Source organism: Anomaloglossus baeobatrachus, chromosome 5, assembly GCF_048569485.1.
Source record: "Anomaloglossus baeobatrachus isolate aAnoBae1 chromosome 5, aAnoBae1.hap1, whole genome shotgun sequence".
Taxonomy (NCBI): Eukaryota; Metazoa; Chordata; class Amphibia; order Anura; family Aromobatidae; genus Anomaloglossus; species Anomaloglossus baeobatrachus.
This window is the reverse complement of record NC_134357.1, coordinates 32,345,749-32,368,025: the sequence shown is the minus strand read 5'-3', so window position 1 is coordinate 32,368,025 and position 22,277 is coordinate 32,345,749. Positions and strand designations below refer to the sequence as shown.

Below are 22,277 nucleotides of genomic sequence, written 5' to 3'. Positions count from 1 at the left end.
GATCCAAGACACCAGGGGAGATAAGTGGGTTTTATTCAATGCATTTCAAAGCCATTACAAGCTTCCTCTTCAGGAAAAGACCCACAATCCCCTTATCTCCACTAGCGTGTCCTTGGATCTTCCTTGGAAAGTCTTCAGGAGCAGCGCGGACTGGACACGTCTTCTGTCCTATCTCGTATGTTGTCTATTACTATAACAATGAATGTACAAAAAAGATTCTTGCCACTGGACTCCAGCCGGAACATCAAGGCTGCAGCCAATCAGTAGCTGCAGCAATCATATGACATATCCCGCTAAAGGAGGTAGTGGGTGGGCCGTTCAGAGACGCTGTCAGTGGTGCGCAGAAGCCGGTAGGTATATATTTTTTTTATATGCTCTTTTTACATCACCTTGGTCCTTACTTTCATATGAAAATTAGTACTGGTCATCTCCTCAACGTCTTGTTTCCAGCTGTGGCATTATTTGAGCATTGTATGGCCGTATTGGCTCAGTGGTTAGCACTGATGTCTTGTGGTGGCTCAGTGGTTAGCACTGCAGTCTTGTGGTGGCTCAGTGGTTAGCACTGCAGTCTTGCAGCGCTGGGATCCTGGGTTCAAATCCCACCAAGGACAACATGTGCAAGGAGTTTGTATGCTCTCCCCGTGTTTGCGTGGGTTTCCTCCGGGTACTCCGGTTTCCTCCCACACTCCAAAGACATACAGATAGGGACTCTAGATTGTGAGCCCCAATGGGGACAGTGTTTCCAATGTATGTAAAGCGCTGTGGAATTAATAGCGCTATATAAATGAATAAAATTATTATTATTATTATTTAGTTGCTATTATTTGTAAAGTATCGTTCCTTTCCCAAAAAAATTGAGCTCCATACAGGGGTCTCTATGGACCCTGTGCAGAAGATGATTTATTTTTCTATTTTGTTTGTGCACTTTGCATTTTGTTAACAGATAGAAAAATAGAAAATAGAAGTGTTAGTTTATTTTTAAGAAATTTTTCTTAGTTTCCAACATTTTTTTCACACACTTTCACTGTACAGTATATATTAGTTATTTTATCCAAATCAGTGGCATATTATGAAGTTTGTAGTATTATTTGAGCAGTGTTTAGATCCCATCTCTTAGGAAGTATTGTAGGACTTATATATATATATATATATATATATATATATATATATATAATAATAATGGCAACATTCTTTTATATATATGTATATATATATATATATATATATATATATATATATATATATATACATATATACATATATATATATATATATATATATATATATATATATACAGTCAGGGCCAGAAATATTTGGACAGTGACACAAGTTTTGTTATTTTAGCTGTTTACAAAAATATGTTCAGAAATACAATTATATATATAATATGGGCTGAAAGTGCACACTCCCAGCTGCAATATGAGAGTTTTCACATCCAAATCGGAGAAAGGGTTTAGGAATCATAGCTCTGTAATGCATAGCCTCCTCTTTTTCAAAGGACCAAAAGTAATTGGACAAGGGACTCTAAGGGCTGCAATTAACTCTGAAGGCGTCTCCCTCGTTAACCTGTAATCAATGAAGTAGTTAAAAGGTCTGGGGTTGATTACAGGTGTGTGGTTTTGCATTTGGAAGCTGTTGCTGTGACCAGACAACATGCGGTCTAAAGAACTCTCAATTGAGGTGAAGCAGAACATCCTGAGGCTGAAAAAAAAGAAAAAATCCATCAGATAGATAGCAGACATGCTTGGAGTAGCAAAATCAACAGTCGGGTACATTCTGAGAAAAAAGGAATTGACTGGTGAGCTTGGGAACTCAAAAAGGCCTGGGCGTCCACGGATGACAACAGTTGTGGATGATCGCCGCATACTTTCTTTGGTGAAGAAGAACCCGTTCACAACATCAACTGAAGTCCAGAACACTCTCAGTGAAGTAGGTGTATCTGTCTCTAAGTCAACAGTAAAGAGAAGACTCCATGAAAGTAAATACAAAGGGTTCACATCTAGATGCAAACCATTCATCAATTCCAAAAATAGACAGGCCAGAGTTACATTTGCTGAAAAACACCTCATGAAGCCAGCTCAGTTCTGGAAAAGTATTCTATGGACAGATGAGACAAAGATCAACCTGTACCAGAATGATGGGAAGAAAAAAGTTTGGAGAAGAAAGGGAACGGCACATGATCCAAGGCACACCACATCCTCTGTAAAACATGGTGGAGGCAACGTGATGGCATGGGCATGCATGGCTTTCAATGGCACTGGGTCACTTGTGTTTATTGATGACATAACAGCAGACAAGAGTAGCCGGATGAATTCTGAAGTGTACCGGGATATACTTTCAGCCCAGATTCAGCCAAATGCCGCAAAGTTGATCGGACGGCGCTTCATAGTACAGATGGACAATGACCCCAAGCATACAGCCAAAGCTACCCAGGAGTTCATGAGTGCGAAAAAGTGGAACATTCTGCAATGGCCAAGTCAATCACCAGATCTTAACCCAATTGAGCATGCATTTCACTTGCTCAAATCCAGACTTAAGATTGAAAGACCCACAAACAAGCAAGACCTGAAGGCTGCGGCTGTAAAGGCCTGGCAAAGCATTAAGAAGGAGGAAACCCAGCGTTTGGTGATGTCCATGGGTTCCAGACTTAAGGCAGTGATTGCCTCCAAAGGATTCGCAACAAAATATTGAAAATAAAAATATTTTGTTTGGGTTTGGTTTATTTGTCCAATTACTTTTGACCTCCTAAAATGTGGAGTGTTTGTAAAGAAATGTGTACAATTCCTACAATTTCTATCAGATATTTTTGTTCAAACCTTCAAATTAAACGTTACAATCTGCACTTGAATTCTGTTGTAGAGGTTTCATTTCAAATCCAATGTGGTGGCATGCAGAGCCCAACTCGCCAAAATTGTGTCACTGTCCAAATATTTCTGGACCTAACTGTGTATACTAGAAGGTGGCCCGATTCTACGCATCGGGTATTCTAGAATTTACGTATTGTGTAGTTAATGTATGATTTTTGTTATATATATATATATATATATATATATATATAGATGTTGTTGTCTGTAGTTAGCAAGTGTTTGTGTAGGGGCTGTACATGTTCTGGGTGTTGTCTGGGTGTGGCGGGGGGTGAGAGCGGTGTTTGTGTGTTGCGTTGTTTGTAAAGCGCTGTGTGTCTGTATCATTGTGTGTGTGTGTTGAGCGGTTTGTGTGTGTGTGGTGTGTTTTGGGGGGAGGTATGTTTTGTGCAATGTATGTGTTGCGCGGTATGTGCGTATATTTGTGTGTGCCGCGGTGTTTGTGTGTTGGGTGTTGTGTGTGTGCGGCGTTGTGTGTGTGGGTGTCTGTGTAGGGCAGTGTTTGTGGTTCCCAGTGTGTGTGTGGTGTGTTGTGCAGTGCGTGTGTGGCAGTGTGTGTGTGTGTGTGTGTTTTGGGGGGAGATGTGCACCCCCCATCGTGCTCCATCCCCCATGCTGCGCACCCCCCATCGTGCTCCATCCCCCATGCTGCGCACTCCCCATCGTGCTCCATCCTCCATGCTGCGCACCCCCCATCGTGCTCCATCCCCCATTCTGCGCACCCCCCATCGTGCTCCATCTCCCATGCTGCGCACTCCCCATCGTGCTCCATCCCCCATGCTGCGCACTTCCCATCGTGCTCCATCCCCCATGCTGCGCACCCCCATCGTGCTCCATCCCCCATGCTGCGCACCCCCCATCGTGCTCCATCCCCTATGCTGCGCACCCCCCATCGTGCCCCATCCCCCATGCTGCGCACTCCCAAACGTGCTCCATCTCCCATGCTGCGCACTCCCCATCGTGCTCCATCACCCATGCTGCGCACTCCCCATCGTGCTCCATCCCCCATGCTGCGCACTCCCCATCGTGCTCCACAGTCACACATCAGACATTAAACACGCACACATCTGATCGCATACACTCACACACACACCCCACTTCTCCCTGTGCCCACCGGTGGCCGGTCCCAGCAGCTGTGCTGCACGCCGTGCTCCTCTGCCGACACTCACAGATCCGATCGCATACACTCACACACTCACACACACATCCGATCGCATACACTCACACACACACACATCCGATCGCATACACTCACACACACACACATCCGATCGCATACACGCGCTGACACAATCACAACATCCGGAGATACCACATGCTTCCGGCCATGTGATCCTCCGGCAGGTCCTGGAAGATCACTGCACAGTATCGCCGCCGAGAAGCAAGCGATATCACGGGATGTTGTGAGTATGTGGATGCGATCGTGTGTGTGTGTGTGTGTGTGTGTGCGTGTGTGTGCGTTCCGCCACTGCAGGACCTTGATGCGCTCACCTCGTGTGGGGGGCGGAGCCTGGGCGATCGGCCAATTCGTGCGGGGGGGCAGAGCCTGGGCGAGGAGAGCGGCCATTCCGTGCGGGGGGGAGGAGCCGAGGCGAGCAGCCAATCCGTGCGGGGGGCGGGGCCATGGCGAATCCGTGAAGCCGAGCGGGCAATCCGTGCGGGGGGGCGGGGCCATGGCGAGCCCAGCGGCCAATCCGCTGTTTGTCACCGTAAGGACATGGCCAATCCGTGCGAAGGGGGGACGGACCCGAGGCGAGGCGAGCGGCCAATCCGTGCGGGGGGGAGGAGCCGAGGCAAGGTGAGCGGCCAATCCGTGCAGGGAGGCGGGGCCATGGCGAGGCCAGCAGCCAATCCGCTGTTTGTCACCGTAAGGACATGTCCCGGGACACAATTTTGGAGCAAGACAGACAGACAGACAGAATAAAGCAATTATATATATAGATATATAAAAGAATGTTGCCATTATTATATATAAATATATAATTATATGTGTGTAGTGCCTTGCAAAAGTATTTTTCCCTCTTAAATTTTTCAACCTTTTCCCACATTTCAGGCTTCAAACATAAAGATAACAATGTTAATGTTCTGGTGAAGAATCAACAACAAGTGGGACACAATTGTGAAGTTGAATGAAATTTATTGCTTATTTTAAATTTTTGTAAAAATTAAAAAACTGGGCGTGCAATATTATTCATCCCCTTTATTTTCAGTGCAGCAAACTCACTCCAGAAGTTCACTGAGGATCTCTGAATGATCCAATCTTGTCCTAAATGACTGATGATGATGATAAATATAAGCCCCTGTGTGTAATCAAGTCTCCGTATAAATGCCCCTGTCTGTGATAGTCTCAGTGTTCTGTTTAAAGCGCAGAGAGCATCAAGAAGACCAAGGAACACAACAGGCAGGTCCGTGATACTGTTGTGGAGAAGTTTAAAGCCGGATTTGGTTACAAAAAGATTTCTAAAACTTTAAACATCCCAAGGAGCACTGTGCAAGCGATGATATTGAAATGGAAGGAGTATCATACCACTGCAAATCTACCAAGACCCGGCTATCACGCAAAAATGTCATCTCAAACAAGGAAAAGACTGATCAGAGATGCAGCCAAGAGGCCCATGATCACTCTGAATGAACTGCAGAGATCTACAGCTGAGGTGGGAGAGTCTGTCCATAGGACAACAATCAGTCGTACACTGTACAAATCTGGCCTTTATAGGAGAGTGGCAAGAAGAAAGCCATTTCTCAAAGATATCCATAAAAAGGGTCATTTAACGTTTGCCACAAGCCACCTGGGAGACACCAAACATGTGGAGGAAAGTGATCTGATCAGATGAAACCAAAATTGAACTATTTGGGCACAATGCGAAACGATATGTTTTGCGTAAATGCAACACAGCTCATCACCCTGAACACACCATCCCCACTGTCAAACATGGTGGTGGCAGCATCATGGTTTGGGCCTGCTTCTCTTCAGCAAGGACAGGGAAGATGGTTAAAATTGATGAGAAGATGGATGGAGCCAAATACAGGACCATTCTTGAAGAAAACCTGTTGGAGTCTGCAAAAGACCTGAGACTGGGACGGAGATTTGTCTTCCAACAAGACAATGATCCCAAACATAAAGCAAAATGTACAATGGAATGGTTCACAAATAAACGTATCCAAGTGTTAGAATGGCCAAGTCACAGTCCAGACCTGAACCCAATCGAGAATCTGTGGAAAGAGCTGAAAACTGCTGTTCACAAACGCTCTCCATCCAACCTCACTCAGCTCCAGCTGTTTACAAAGGAAGAATGGGCGAGAATTTCAGTCTCTCGATGTGCAAAACTAATAGACACATTCCCCAAGCGACTGCAGCTGTAATCGCAGCAAAAGGTGGCGCTACAAAGTATTAAGTTTTAGGGGACGAATAATATTGCACGCCCCAATTTTCAGTTATTTATTTTTTATAAAAGTTTAAAATAAATTTTTTCCAACTTCACAATTGTGTCCCACTTGTTGTTGATTCTTCACCAGAACATTTACGGTAATTTTTTTTATCTTCATGTTAAAAGCCTGAAATGTAGGAAAAGGTTGAAAAATTCAAAGGGGCCGAATACTTTCGCAAGGCACTGTATGTATGTGTGTGTATATATATATATATATATATATATATATATATATATATATATATATATATATATATAAAAATTGACATTATTCTACATATATATATATATATATATATATATATATATATATACATATAAATAAAATGACATTATTCAGTGAAGTGTGGCGGACGCACCGTGATGCCCTCCTAAAGAATAGGGACTGTATTTACACCATCGCCCACATTTACTCTGGTACAATGGCCACTATTGATCCCTGATGGTCGTAAATAACACGGCCAAAATTAAAGCTTTGGTCCACAATATCTCCGGCTCCATGGGAGGCGCTCACACTCACAAATACCTTTTGTTTGCACCCTAGGGAAGTGTTAGATCTCAGACCGGGCACTGATTTATTTCTGTACGGTTTCCTTTATTCATCTCACACTCCCTGTGAGCGGCACTTACTCGCTGTCCGCGGCTCCATCACAATGTGTTACCGCCATGTAGTGCACTCTTGTCGTTCTCTCTCCATTTCTCCATTCTGCCGCTGATTAAAATGACCTTCCGCTCCGACATTACGGGGACCTCTCACAAGAACCGGCTCCGTCTGTCCCTCCGCATAACGGCACATTACACTCCGAGCTAAAAATCTGCCACTCCGCTGATTTGGTTTAGGGTCGGGTTATTTATGTTCCTCCTGTGGGTTAAACAAGCAAAAATCTGATTTACTGCCCCCTATTCTGTGTCACACGTTGCAGTTGGCGACCATTATATTTGTCCGCAGTGCATTATTGAAATTGGCTTTTCCGAGGCCACGGCCGCCGCCGTCATTAATGCAATACAAGGTTTATGGTCGCCACATAATTGTGATTCAGAAATCGGATCGGGGGCAAATGTCGGCTTTTATTCTCACAGTTTTTATTCTGGTTTATCTCCCTCAGGACCACCAAGCTTGACGATCCAGGCCAAATGTGATCCATGCTTGTCCAGCCCTTGTCGTAACCAGGCCAGCTGTCACAACGATGCCGTGGAGTATTATAAATGCGTCTGTCCACCCGGCTTCAAGGTAGGAGTTAGTAATTTTAAAGGGATAGTAAAAAATTAGAAACAGCGCCACCCCCTAAGCATGGGTTGTGAGTGGTATTGCAACGCTTGGCTTCATTGGGTTGCAATACCAGACAAAACCAGTGGTCAGTGGTGGCGCTGTTTCTGAAGGAAAGCTGATGTGTTTCTAAGGCCGGAGTCACACTTGTGAGTGATTCGCACTGCATCATCCAGCACGGCCGCACACTCTCCTGACAGGTCGGCTGCATGTATTTCTATGCAGCTGAGACGCTCCTGTCTGGAGGGAGATGCGACGCAAGACTCGCGCGACTCTCTCACAAGTGTGACTCCGGCCTAATACTGGACATCCCCATTAAACTAGGAAGTTATCAAGAATTGACATAATGTGGCAGCTTCCAAAATCAGCTTGACATAGGAGCTGAGCTGCAATACCACATGCAACCAGTAGACAAGTGTGGCGCTGTTTATTACAAAAAGCAGCCATGGTTTTCTCAGCTTGGATAGCTTCTATAAAAAAAATGGCTTACAAAGTTTTTGCATGTCCTACAAAGTTTTAAGTTTGCAGTTACCACAATTTTGTCATTATTTATTTAATATTTGCACTTACACCAAATATTGCACGGTGCGTGTGGCTGCAGGACAGACTGGTTTGAGCCTTTTTTTCACTCTGCACATGTATCGGTGCCATATGATGACTCACACTGTGCAACAAAAGACTGGAAATAGTCATCTGCGGCTCGCCGGCTTGGTCGCTTCCTCTCCAGTAAATTTAGGAGTCTAAGGAAAGTGTTTGAGGAGCCCCTAAAAAAGCCCCCCTAAAAGCATTAGGTTGGGGGTGTCAGGATGTGGTCCGTGCAAAAGTGGATGTGGTCCATGGTGTTTTGGGGGTAAAAAGGGCTTTGACGGGGACATCTCAAAAAGTTCCTCAACTAACAGAAGTGTCCAGTGATGGAGTGGAGCCTGAATATTATAGCATACAGTGGGGAACAAAAGTATTTAGTCAGCCCCCAATTGTACAAGTTCTCCCCCTTGATGAGATTTGCCTGTAATTGACATCATAGGTGACCACAACTACGAGAGACAAAATAAGAAAACAAATCCGGAAAATCACCGCGTCTGATTTAGCAAGATTTTATTTGCAAATTAAGGTGAAAAATAAGTATTTAGTCACCTAATAATAAGTATTTAGTCACCTCTCACAGACCTGTAACTTCTTCTATAACAGGCTCCTCTGTCCTCCACTCATTACCTGTAGTAATGGTACCTGTATGAACTTGTATAAAAGACACCTGTCCACAACTTCAAATAGTCACACTCCAAACTCCACTATGGTGAAGACCAAAGAGCAGTCGAAAGACACCAGAAACAAAATTCTAGCCCTGCACCAGGCTGGGAAGATTAAATCTGCAATAGGCAAGCAGCTTGGTGTGATGAAATCAACTGTGGGAGCAATAATAAGAAAATGGAAGACATACGACATCACTGATAATCTCCCTTGATCTGGGGCTGTGTCTCCCAATGAAAACTATAACAGGGTGTTTTTGCTGCTTTTTTTTGCATGTTTTTTTTATTATTTTTTTTTGCAAATCCTTGCTAGTAAAAAGCTGCAAAGTCTATAAGATTCCAGAAATCTCATGCACACAGACTTGACACTTGACTGAAATGTCAGCCTGTTTGGTTTTCGCTGTGTTTTTTGAAAAAAAGCAGCATGTCACTTCTTTCAGCATTTTTTCACCCATACAAAGCAATGAGGAAGTGCAAAAACGCAGCAAAAAATGCCAAAAAAAGTGCCAAAACCGCAGATTATTTCCTGCCAAGAAATTAAGTTTTGCTGCAGTTTTACTGCAGAAAAAAAGCATCAAAAAAATCCCATAAAAAGTGCCAAAACCGCAGATTATTTGCTGCCAAGAAATTAAGTTTTGCTGCAGTTTTACTGCAGAAAAAAAGCAGCAAAAAATGCCAAAAAAAGTGCCAAAACCGCAGATTATTTCCTGCCAAGAAATTAAGTTTTGCTGCAGTTTTACAGCATAAAAAAACAGCAAAAAAATCCCATAAAAAGTGCCAAAACCGCAGATTATTTCCTGCCAAGAAATTAAGTTTTGCTGCAGTTTTACTGCAGAAAAAAAGCAGCAAAAAAATCCCATAAAAAGTGCCAAAACCGCAGATTATTTCCTGCCAAGAAATTAAGTTTTGCTGCAGTTTTACTGCATAAAAAAACAGCAAAAAATGCCAAAAAAAGTGCCAAAACCGCAGATTATTTCCTGCCAAGAAATTAAGTTTTGCTGCAGTTTTACTGCATAAAAAAAACAGCAAAAACGCCCTGTGTGAACATAGCTTAAGATAGAGATTTCTGGTGAGTACCAAAAATCTTCCTTTTTTCTTTTTCAGTGTAAACATCACTAAAAAGTATGAAAAAAGCAAAACTTAAACCCGGTCTCCATAAGTGCCGGCACCGTCCACACGCTTTACACATGCACCAGGAGATGAAAATTACCTAACCCAACAATAGCTCCTGATTGCTCCGTATGTGGAGGATGCACAATTAAAAGACGCTGATATTTTACATATTCTGCATGTATTAGTAGAGTATATATCCCCCCTCCTGGATGGTGACAGGTGCTAAGAAAAAAAAGGGGGGAATTTTTTAATTTATTTTTTCACAATTACTATAAAGTTAAAAAGCAAAAAATTCCTCCTCGTGTAGTGAAGAGGAAGACGTCACCGAGCGGCGGAAATAAACCTGGAATTCTCCATTATCTGCCGGCGGAGGAGACGAGTGCAGCTTTTAGAAGCGGCGCTCAGTGGTACCTAGTAGGAAGTATTACTGAGCGCTGCGTTTCTGACTCATTTTTACCAGGCTTAATTGTTTTTTTTGTATGCAGCTGTGACACAGAAGAGATCTGGATGGATGAGGACGGGGTTTATAATGTCTTGGTCTCTGCAGAAAGATACAATGTGTAACATCTCCATCAATAAAAGCTCTGCGAGACGGGCGCGGGGGTGAACAAGCTGCTGCATTATCGGGGGCCATTCATTAGTATAGGGCTCTGTTTACACACGTGTCAAATCCATATGAATTGCACGACAGCCTCAGACTTAACATTATTTACTGACACGTTATACACCCTTTATACCCAAGGCGATTAGGCTCACTGCCATAGTTTTCAATATATTTCAACACAGGGAATTTTTTAAAAGGTTAGTCCCATCTTCATGATTTGGGTATCGTTGGATAGTGCTTGTCAATATAAACAATTTTGCAATTTACTCCTTATTAAAATTTTCAGCCATTCTAGAGATATTGACACTTTTCTTTTGTTTACAGCTCATTGTCATAGAAACCGACCACCACTGTTAGACAACAGAATATTGACAGTGCTTACAAGCTCTTTTCTATTGAGCTTGTAAGCACCATTTTGATGCTGGCCAGGATCGCTGGAGCTCACTGTTAGGTCAGAGTCACACTTGCAAATGACTCACGCGAGTCTCGCATTGGTATCAATCGGCACGGACGTACACTCTCCTGACAGGAGCGGGTCGGCTGCATGTATTTCTGTGCAGCTGAGATGCTCCTGTCCAGAGAGAATGTTGCCGTATCGGGTGATACCAATGCAAATCACTCGCAAGTGTGACTTTGGCCTTACCTCCTAATCTTGGCCAGTTTCAGCGCAGCGCTTACAAGCTACACAGCAGCGGTGGTCGGTCTCCTAGGCAACGAATTGTAAACAAGAAAAAAGTGTTAATATCTCAAGAACGGCTGCAAATTTTAAGAAGCAGTAAATTGCACAATTGCGTGTTTTTACCAGCCCTATCCAACAATATCCATCTATGCAAATTGGACTATATCCCTTTAAGCTGCTCATACATATAAGTCAACAGTCACAATTTTGGCCAGTTATTATTTGATGAATTTGGTGCCAATTTTTCATGTTTTTTCTACTTTTTTTTTTGAATAATCCTTTCAATGAGCTTTACCAATATTGGCCAATTTGGTGCAAATTTTTCATTTTTTTTCTCCTGTTTTTTTTTTTTTTGCCACTTTTTGCTTTAAAGCTTCAAAGTCTGCAAATGGGACAAAAACGTTAGGCATGTAGAAGTCCCATATTAGCTTAAAATATCTGGGCAGTGAAAACCATGGTCATATTGTTAAGCAAACAATAAAAAATGACTAGGACTGGAAAAAAAATACCATTAAAATGGTGCAAAAGTAAAAATGCCTGAAAACCAAACTTTTAATCTTAAAAAGGAACAAAAACAATGATGAATCAGGTCCTAAATGTGTACGACCCTGATCACCCGCTGTCTGGTGATCATAAATCTATGTGACTGACTATGGTCAATCGAACAGCAGCATATCGGGACTTGCGGGAATAATACACAAGCTTAAATACAGCCATAAGTGTCAATAGTGGTGTGTTTTTTTTACATTGAATTTTTCAGCATGGTTTTGCTATGTAATCTGAGAACAGCATGATGTAGGGGCTCAGACCCCGATTCCAGTGATGTATCACTTGCTGGGCTGCTTGTTGTCGTTTTGATACAATCACAGTTTTCTCTGCTGTAGATCTAGCAGAGCTCAGAATGCTGGGCTGTGTATAACCCCGCCCACACCACTGATTGGCAGCTTTTTATGTATACACTGTGCATAGACTGAAAGCTGCTAATCAGTGCTGGGGGTGGGGCTTGACCAGGAGGCACGAGACATTTAGTCCTGCTTTGATTTTATTGAACCAGCAGCACACAGCCTAGTAAGTGACACATCGCTGGAATTAGTGTCTCAGCCCCAAATCATTCTGCTCTCAGATTACAGAACAAAACATGCCCATTTGATTTAATAATTGAAGCTGAATAACAAAAAGCTTGTTAAAGGCAATAAAAGCCCCTTACATGCATCAGCCTGGCCCACATGCTGCCATACAGAAATGTACCTTTATCTGCCCGAGCCCATAGTATCGGAGTTTTCCATCTATAGACCTGTGTATTGTTTTTTTATCTTGTAGGGCAAAAATTGCGAGATCTCACTTAATGCATGTTCCAGCAACCCATGTGACAACCAAGGAATGTGTCACCCCAAAGATGAAGCCGGCGGGTTCATGTGAGTATGGCGGACATTTCTAGCACTTTACTTCCCTCATTTTCCTGTATGGCCCAAGAAATGTGCATTGCTTTATTGCTCACATATAGATGTAGCCTCATAATCATCCCCTCCCAACGGAAGGACGGGAAAGTAGGACACCATTCGGCAATTTGTTGGGGGGGGTTTCACAGTTTGCCACTCCCTTGTACCCGTCTGGTCCTTTTTTTTTGTGCCCATAGAAAAACATTTTGTACCCTAAATACGCCTCCTATTGTTCCCGCACAGTTTAATACCTCTTTTATGGCCGCCCCGCAATATCATGCCCACACACCAATGCCCCCCCACACTTTATGATATCTACAGTGCCCCAACACATGGTACAATGCCCCCCACGGACATTATTATGGCTCTAGTGCCCCTGCCCTTGGTACAGTGCCCACCACAGAGCCCCACACACACATCATGATGCCTATAGTGTCCCTGCCCATGGTACAATGCCCCCCATAGTAGCCCCCGCACACCTTATGATGCCTACGGTGCCCCTGCCCATGTTACAATGACCCCCACAGTAAGCCCTGCACACCTTATGATGCCTATGGTGCCACTGCACACAGTACAATGTCCCCCACAGAGCCCCCCTTACATTATGATGCCTACAGTGCCCCTGTCAATGGTACAATGTCCCCCACAATGCCCCCACACACATTATGATGAACACAGTGCCCCTGCACACGGTACAATGCCTACAACTGTGCCCCCCACACACCTTATGATGCCTACAGTGACCCTGCACATGGTTCAATACCTCTCACAGAAGCCCCCCACACCTTATGATGCCTACACTGTCCTAGCACATGGTACAATGCCCTCCACAGAGCCTCCTTTGCACATTATGATGCCTACAGTGACCCTGCCCATGATACAATGCCTGCCCCCAAAGTACCCCCCTTACATTATGATGCCTATAGTGTCCCTGTCAATGGTACAATGCCTCTCACAATGCCCCCACACACATTATGATGCATACAGTGCCTCTGCGCACAGTACAATGCCCCCCACACACCTGATGATGCCTACAGTGCCCCTGCACATGGTACAAGGCTCCCCACACAAATTATGATGCGTACAGTGCCCCGGCACACGCTTAAGGCCCCCCCCACACTGTCTCCCACACACGATACCTACAGTGCCCTTGCACATAGTACAAGGGCCCTCACAGCGCCCCCACACACCCTATGATGACTAAAGTGCCCCTACACATGGTACAAGGCCCCCCAGAGTGCCCCCACACACAATATATGCCTACAGTGCCCATACACAGGTAAAAGACCCCCCCACAGTGCCTCCCACACATATTATGATGCTTCCATAATACAAAGCAGATTACAACAGCCAGGACCTAATGTGAATAAAATCTGACTGCATCATGACAAGTTACGGTATGTAATTTTCCAATGCATTATTTTCAAGATCTCTGTTTGCTTTCAGTGAATGGAAATATTTTAATTTATAACCAGAGGCTGAAAATAAAACCCTCTCCTGAAAATGTGCTGTTCAGGCTCCTCATATATGAATGTACACAGTTGTGCTGCCAAATCTGCGCCACGAGTCAAGTTTGGGTCACATTTTACATTTGTGTTTAATGTATACACTACAAGCCCAGACATAATGTATTAAAAGATCTCAAAAGAGGTAAAAACGTGAAGCTTTAGGCTGGGGCTCCTCAGCAATTCATAGAAAAGTCACACGGACAAAGAAAATATTTGTGCAACTTGTTATGGGATAACTTTTCTAAAGCTGCGATCTTCCTGTGAGGCTACAGAGCGATTTTTGGCCATGATGACACGAGTCACGCAGCCAAAAATCGCTCTGTGCTGCTGCTACATTGCAGCTTAATACAGGTGAACGGGATCACATTGTGACCTGCAAGATACTGCGACCTCGACAAAAAAGATGCGAATAATCCGAGTGCTTCTGAATTTTTGCAGTTTCTTGATATTCCATTATATACATTCAGTGAAGAGCAAAAATGTGATGTATAGACAGCCTCTGATGTATGCAATTAAATGCCTACACAGTCGCATAGAACTGCCATTATCTCCTATTATGTAAACCCCTATACTGCGTGGTATGTACGGTATATAATATACATGTTTATTGCGGTATTCAGGTGTATTGAATGGACACATTACAATACATATACTGAACATAGCGCATATATATATATATATATATATATATATATATATATATATAATGTACAGATCCTGTGTGTTAGCTCTCATACTCTAGAATAAAACTTTAGAAATGACTGACCAATAATCCGGACTATAGGAGAATCTAGCACCCATCAGTTCTTATTAATGCCGGGTTAAAGGGAACCTGTAAGCACATTTTTACACATATAGGCTGGATAGGTGCCAGCCCCCCGATCAAAATGATACCTTTTTTGTAAAGATCCGATGTGCCAGTCTTGAGAAATCGAGAGTGGAAATCCTATGCAAACCAAGCTGTGGGCGTGTCAAGTAACATTCCGAGTGGACTGGGGGCGTGTCCGAGCACTTAGACTGCTTTTTGACACGCCCACAGTTTGATTTGCATAGGATTTCCACTCTTGATTTCTCAAGTCTGGCACATCGGAACTTTACAAAAAAGGTATCATTTTTATCGTAGGGCTGGCGCCTGCACAGCTATACTACTACCTTCATATGTAATAATGTTCTGAAAAGTTCCCTTTAAAGCAATTTAACAGTATTTTGAAACTACATGAAGTCAAAACATGTGCATAATGTAATGGTAGATGCTAGAATGTACGGGCTCCTGACAGGTATGATGTAACTTGTCATGTGATGGGGCGTGTTCAAAATGCAGCCTGACGTTTCCAAACAGAGTAAACATTTGTTTTTCTAAGTCAACGTGAGCATAGAGTTGATTATAATAGAAGCAGGGGTCTGGGGGTAAGACCCATGAGAGGGCGTGCAGGAGGGACAAAGTCCCCCCTTGCATGAATACAGTGGACAGGAAGAGACATCACCACGCCCACCAACCAAGCCGGCCATGCACACCAACCAAGCTTGCCATGCCCACCAACCAAGGCGGCCACATCCACTAACCTGTCAGGAGCCCGTACATTCTAGACTCAACCAGAATGTAATGCAGTCACTACTTATAGGTTGTACAAACAGAAGAGTAGTCAGGAAAGCAGAGGTCTGGTAACAAGAGTACACGTATGGACACAGAGAGTACATTGAGGCATAGTCAGGTCACAATCCGGGGGTCAGAATTTCGGGAAGGCACGTAATAGAATCAGGGAGTAAACTGAGACGTGGTCAGGTAAAGGTCCAAGGTCTAAAGCCAGGAGGTCGTGACAGGAACAGAGAGCGGGCAGAGATAGTCCGGGGTCAAAATTCCAAGAAGGCATAAATTAGATTTAGGAAGTAAACTGAGACGTGGTCAGGTAAAGGTTTGATGTCTAAAGCCAGGTGGTCATGACAGGAACAGGGAGCGGGCAGAGACAGTCCGGGGTCAAAAAACAAAGATCATGACACTAGTAGGAACACAGGCCAACAACACAACAACAGAACCAGAATGTACGACTGGCAAGGTTCTGGGGGAGCATGCTCACTAAAGAAGCAGATTAAATACCAGAAAGATGAAACAACTGAGCAATCAATCAACCTGCCAGCTCAGTAGTACAGAAAAACACAGCAGAGCATCTCATAGCGTGGAAGATGCTCTGCACAGAGGAATCGTGACACATATTTTGTATCAGTTTTTAAAATAAAACCATAGCTTGTGAACCACAAAAACCTTTCAAAGTTGGAATTCAAGTCTATCCCCACTTCACCTTACATCTAAGAAGAAAAACAGATCCAAGGATTTCACATAACATACTTCTAAATAGCCACATGCTCGGGAGTTGCGGAGAACACGCCGGCGCTTTCAGGAAAAAAAAAAAAAAAAACACAAAAAAATAACAAGTTGCATTAAACAACATGGGGAGGAGAGCGCGTCTTCCGACTTTTCCCGCCTCTACTTTGCAAAGAGAGGAAAATAAATCGTTAGGTTTAGAAAAAATAAGAATAAAAAAATAAATAAATAATAAAGTCTCGTACATCTGACGGAGCGCGCCGGATACATTAGTTAATAAAAGGTGCACTCTTGTCAGGATCGCAGATATTATTGTCAAGGATTTTGTCTGCAGGTGCATTTAAAATAGATTCTTCCAGGCTTCAGGGCCTCGGAGAACATTTTATGCCGAGTTTCTATGGTAACATTTAAAGTTAAGTTTCCAGTTTAAGCACCTCTAAAAATGGCAGTATGATTTGCAAACAGCTTGCTAAATGTGTGATTGTGACAACACGAAGCTTCTCCTATTCCAGGGGAAAATAAAATACAAAACTTAAAATAAATAAATAAATAAAATTTAAATTTGATTATTTTGTCATTTTGAAAAACAAATGTAGCAAAAGTGGCCCAGACATTCACTTTTCGGATACATTTATACCCTGCAGTTTTTTTTGGGATGTTTATTGTGCCGGATAACGTAACGGTAACGGCAAAGTTATGTGAAAGATGGGAAACATGATATGCACATAAAAGCCATAGCAGAAGTTTATAGAAAGCGGCTGTATGTCCTGAGGATAAAGGACTGGGTGGACAATGTGCCCGAGCCTTCCCGAAAATCACATTACCTGTATACGTGATCTCTTAACCATGTTCACGTGTTGCCTACTGCCCGATTCTAACTAATGATGATCAAGTGCATGATTAACAGAATTTACACCGGACAAAGGGTCAGATGTGAACTCTCTTCTTGATCAGAGCAAAATGGCCCAAGAGGAGAGTTCACATCTGACCCTTTGTCCGATGTAAATTCTGTTAATCATACACTTGATCATCATTAGTTAGAATCGGGCAGTAGGTAACACGTGAACCTGGTTAAGAGTTCACAGTAACAATTGACGCCCCACGTTGGGCGCCAAAATGTCAGGGTGAACACTTAACCAGGGTTCACTCGTTGCCTACTGCCTGACCTCATTAATGAGGATCAAGTGCATGCTTGAAAAATGACATCAGACACACACAGTCGGATGTTCAACTTTCCTCAATCAGAGGTGGCCAAAAACAGAGAGAGCTTTATTAGTGACAGTCTCTTATATAAACTAGGGTATGGGGTGTGGTTAGCTGTACGGTGAGCATACTTGGATGTGTCCATTGGTCAGTGAGTTGAACAATTTGTTAGTCCATGAGCTGATTGGTGGGCGTCCTCGTAGGCGGGTCTATGACATCATCGGGGCGGATCTGCGGTGATGCTGATGGGTATGTCTTTGATGTCATCGGGTGGATCCATGGTGACACTGATGGGCTGGTCTATGACATCATTGGGCGAATCCATGGTGACGCTGATGGGCAAGTCTATGATGTCATCGGGGGCCATCTTCAGAGGCCCCCGAATTGTCATTGAGGGCCTCTGAAGAATTGATTTCATTGAACATACTCCCCACAGTCCTCTTTGTCCAGAGGTTAATTGGAGATTTGATCCAATGGCTCTCCTTAACAGATGGATCCAGAGAAATTGGACTGTAAAGGTTCTCCAGAATAACTTTGCACCAACCCAATCCTTTTGCTTCCTTATTTTTTGCCATTTTACTTTTTATGGCTTATTTTCTTGTGTTTTACCACGTAAGCCTGGGCATAGGTGTAGAAGATGCAAGGGTTGGAGTCACATTCTGGTCTTGACCTCTTTAATAGGTAGAGGATAATCGCCATCTTGTAAAGTGATGGCATGACGTCAGTATCCGGATTCTGCCTTCATCGACATCTCACGCTGCCGCAGTATCATCATATGAAACCCCTTCGTGCAACACCGGAATAGTAGGGCGCTATGTCCCTTACCAGTACTTATATACCAAGAGTGCTGTGCACGAAGTCCTTTCTGGTAGGATCATAGTACAGTAGCCGGGTGCTCTGCTCTCAGATTCTTCCTGCAGAATCCTAGTAGTAAGGCACTTCTTGCCAAGTGTGTTCCTGCAGTATGGTAATAATAGGGGGCTGTATAGTCCCTTTCCACCATATTAAAAAAATTAGAGTGCTTTATACTAAGTCGCTTCCTGAAACATTGCAATGGTAAATCATTGTATGGTAAGTAGTGATGGGCGGACTCACAGCTTCCTGGGATCGGTGGATCCAACCTGGTTAAAAAACAAAAACCTCAATTTGGGCCCCAAATTGATCCCAGATATCTGGCCAGGTCTCTTCCTGCAGTACGGCACTGTGCGCTAGGTCTGTTCCTGCAGTACAGCAGTGTGCGCTAGGTCTCTTACTGCAGTACAGCAGTGTGCGCTAGGTCTGTTCCTGCAGTACAGCAGTGTGCGCTAGGTCTCTTTCTGCAGTACGGCACTGTGCGCTAGGTCTGTTCCTGCAGTACAGCAGTGTGCGCTAGGTCTCTTCCTGCAGTAAGGCACTGTGCGCTAGGTCTCTTCCTGCAGTACGGCACTGTGCGCTAGGTCTCTTCCTGCAGTACAGCACTGTGCGCTAGGTCTCTTCCTGCAGTACAGCAGTGTGCGCTAGGTCTCTTCCTGCAGTACAGCAGTGTGCGCTAGGTCTCTTCCTGCAGTACAGCAGTGTGCGCTAGGTCTGTTCCTGCTGTACAGCAGTGTGCGCTAGGTCTCTTTCTGCAGTACGGCACTGTGCGCTAGGTCTCTTCCTGCAGTACAGCAGTGTGCGCTAGGTCTCTTCCTGTAGTACGGCATTGTGCGCTAGGTCTCTTCCTGCAGTACAGCAGTGTGCGCTAGGTCTCTTCCTGCAGTACGGCACTGTGCGCTAGGTCTCTTTCTGCAGTACAGCAGTGTTTGCTAGGTCTCTTCCTGCAGTACTGCACTGTGCACTAGGTCTCTTCCTGCTGTACGGCAGTGTGAGCTAGGTCTGTTCCTGCAGTATGGTACTGTGTGCTAGGTCTCTTCCTGCAGTACAGCAGTGTGCGCTAGGTCTCTTTCTGCAGTACAGCAGTGTTTGCTAGGTCTCTTCCTGCAGTACTGCACTGTGCGCTAGGTCTCTTCCTGCTGTACGGCAGTGTGAGCTAGGTCTGTTCCTGCAGTATGGCACTGTGCGCTAGGTCTCTTCTTGCAGTATGGCACTGTGCGCCAGGTCTCTTCCTGCAGTACGGCACTGTGCACTAGGTGTCTTCCTGCAGTACGGCACTGTGCACTAGGTGTCTTCCTGCAGTACGGCACTGTGCACTAGGTGTCTTCCTGCAGTACGGCACTGTGCGCTAGGTCTGTTCCTGCAATATGGCACTGTGCGCTAGGTCTGTTCCTGCAGTATGGCACTGTGCGCTAGGTCTCTTCTTGCAGTATGGCACTGTGCGCTAGGTCTGTTCCGCAGTATGGCACTGTGCGCTAGGTCTCTTCCTGCAGTACAGCACTGTGCACTAGGTCTCTTCCTGCAGCACGGCACTGTGTGCTAGTTCCCTTCCTGTAGTATGGCACTGTGCACTAGGTCTCTTCCTGCAGTACGGCACTGTGCACTAGGTGTCTTCCTGCAGTACGGCACTGTGCGCTAGGTCTGTTCCTGCATTATGGCACTGTGCGCTAGGTCTGTTCCTGCAGTATGGCACTGTGCGCTAGGTCTCTTCTTGCAGTATGACACTGTGTGCTAGGTCTGTTCCGCAGTATGGCACTGTGCGCTATGTCTCTTCCTGCAGTACGGCACTGTAGGCTAGTTCCCTTCCTGTAGTATGGCACTGTGCACTAGGTCTCTTCTTGCAGTACGGCACTGTGTGCTAGTTCCCTTCCTGTAGTATGGCACTGTGCGCTAGGTCTCTTCCTGCAGTACAGCAGTGTGCGCTAGGTCTCTTCCTGCAGTACGGCACTGTAGGCTAGGTCTCTTCCTGCAGTACGGCAGTGTCCGCTAGGTCTCTTCCTGCTGTACAGCAGTGTGCGCTAGGTCTGTTCCTGCAGTACGGCACTGTGCGCTAGGTCTCTTCCTGCAGTACGGCACTGTGTGCTAGGTCTGTTCCTGCAGTATGGCACTGTGCACTAGGTCTCTTCCTGCAGTACGGCACTGTGCACTAGGTCTCTTCCTGCAGTACGGCACTGTGCGCTAGGTCTCTTCCTGCAGTACGGCACTGTGCGCTAGGTCTCTTCCTGCAGTACGGCACTGTGCACTAGGTCTCTTCCTGCAGTACGGCACTGTGTGCTAGGTCTCTTCCTGCAGTACGGCACTGTGCGCTAGGTCTCTTCCTGCAGTACGGCACTGTGTGCTAGTTCCCTTCCTGTAGTATGGCACTGTGCACTAGGTCTCTTCCTGCAGTACGGCACTGTGCACTAGGTGTCTTCCTGCAGTACGGCACTGTGCGCTAGGTCTGTTCCTGCATTATGGCACTGTGCGCTAGGTCTGTTCCTGCAGTATGGCACTGTGCGCTAGGTCTCTTCTTGCAGTATGACACTGTGTGCTAGGTCTGTTCCGCAGTATGGCACTGTGCGCTATGTCTCTTCCTGCAGTACGGCACTGTAGGCTAGTTCCCTTCCTGTAGTATGGCACTGTGCACTAGGTCTCTTCTTGCAGTACGGCACTGTGTGCTAGTTCCCTTCCTGTAGTATGGCACTGTGCGCTAGGTCTCTTCCTGCAGTACAGCAGTGTGCGCTAGGTCTCTTCCTGCAGTACGGCACTGTAGGCTAGGTCTCTTCCTGCAGTACGGCAGTGTCCGCTAGGTCTCTTCCTGCTGTACAGCAGTGTGCGCTAGGTCTGTTCCTGCAGTACGGCACTGTGCGCTAGGTCTCTTCCTGCAGTACGGCACTGTGTGCTAGGTCTGTTCCTGCAGTATGGCACTGTGCACTAGGTCTCTTCCTGCAGTACGGCACTGTGCACTAGGTCTCTTCCTGCAGTACGGCACTGTGCGCTAGGTCTCTTCCTGCAGTACGGCACTGTGCGCTAGGTCTCTTCCTGCAGTACGGCACTGTGCACTAGGTCTCTTCCTGCAGTACGGCACTGTGTGCTAGGTCTCTTCCTGCAGTACGGCACTGTGCGCTAGGTCTCTTCCTGCAGTACGGCACTGTGCGCTAGGTCTGTTCCTGCAGTACGGCACTGTGCGCTAGGTCTCTTCCTGCAGTACGGCACTGTGCACTAGGTCTCTTCCTGCAGTACGGCACTGTGTGCTAGGTCTCTTCCTGCAGTACGGCACTGTGCACTAGGTCTCTTCCTGCAGTACAGCACTGTGCGCTAGGTCTCTTCCTGCAGTACGGCACTGTGCACTAGGTCTCTTCCTGCAGTACAGCACTGTGCGCTAGGTCTGTTCCTGCAGTACGGCACTGTGCACTAGGTCTCTTCCTGCAGTACGGCACTGTAGGCTAGGTCTCTTCCTGCAGTACAGCACTGTGCGCTAGGTCTGTTCCTGCAGTACGGCACTGTGCACTAGGTCTCTTCCTGCAGTACGGCACTGTAGGCTAGGTCTCTTCCTGCTGTACAGCACTGTGCGCTAGGTCTGTTCTTGCAGTACGGCACTGTGCACTAGGTCTCTTCCTGCAGTACGGCACTGTAGGCTAGGTCTCTTCCTGCAGTACGGCACTGTGCGCTAGGTCTCTTCCTGCAGTACGGCACTGTAGGCTAGGTCTCTTCCTGCAGTACGGCACTGTAGGCTAGGTCTCTTCCTGCAGTACGGCACTGTGCGCTAGGTCT

At 45.4% G+C, this 22,277-nt stretch overlaps 1 protein-coding gene across 1 annotated transcript in view; it reads left to right on the top strand.

The window, feature by feature from the left end:
- The window catches only part of SLIT1 (slit guidance ligand 1), a 463,725-nt gene that overhangs the window by 401,843 nt on the left and 39,605 nt on the right, over window positions 1-22,277 (top strand). Inside the window, exons 27-28 of the mRNA XM_075348376.1 lie at window positions 7,399-7,523; window positions 12,523-12,617. Of these exons, the coding sequence (XP_075204491.1) occupies window positions 7,399-7,523; window positions 12,523-12,617 (220 nt within the window). The remainder of the gene's footprint in view (window positions 1-7,398; window positions 7,524-12,522; window positions 12,618-22,277) is intronic.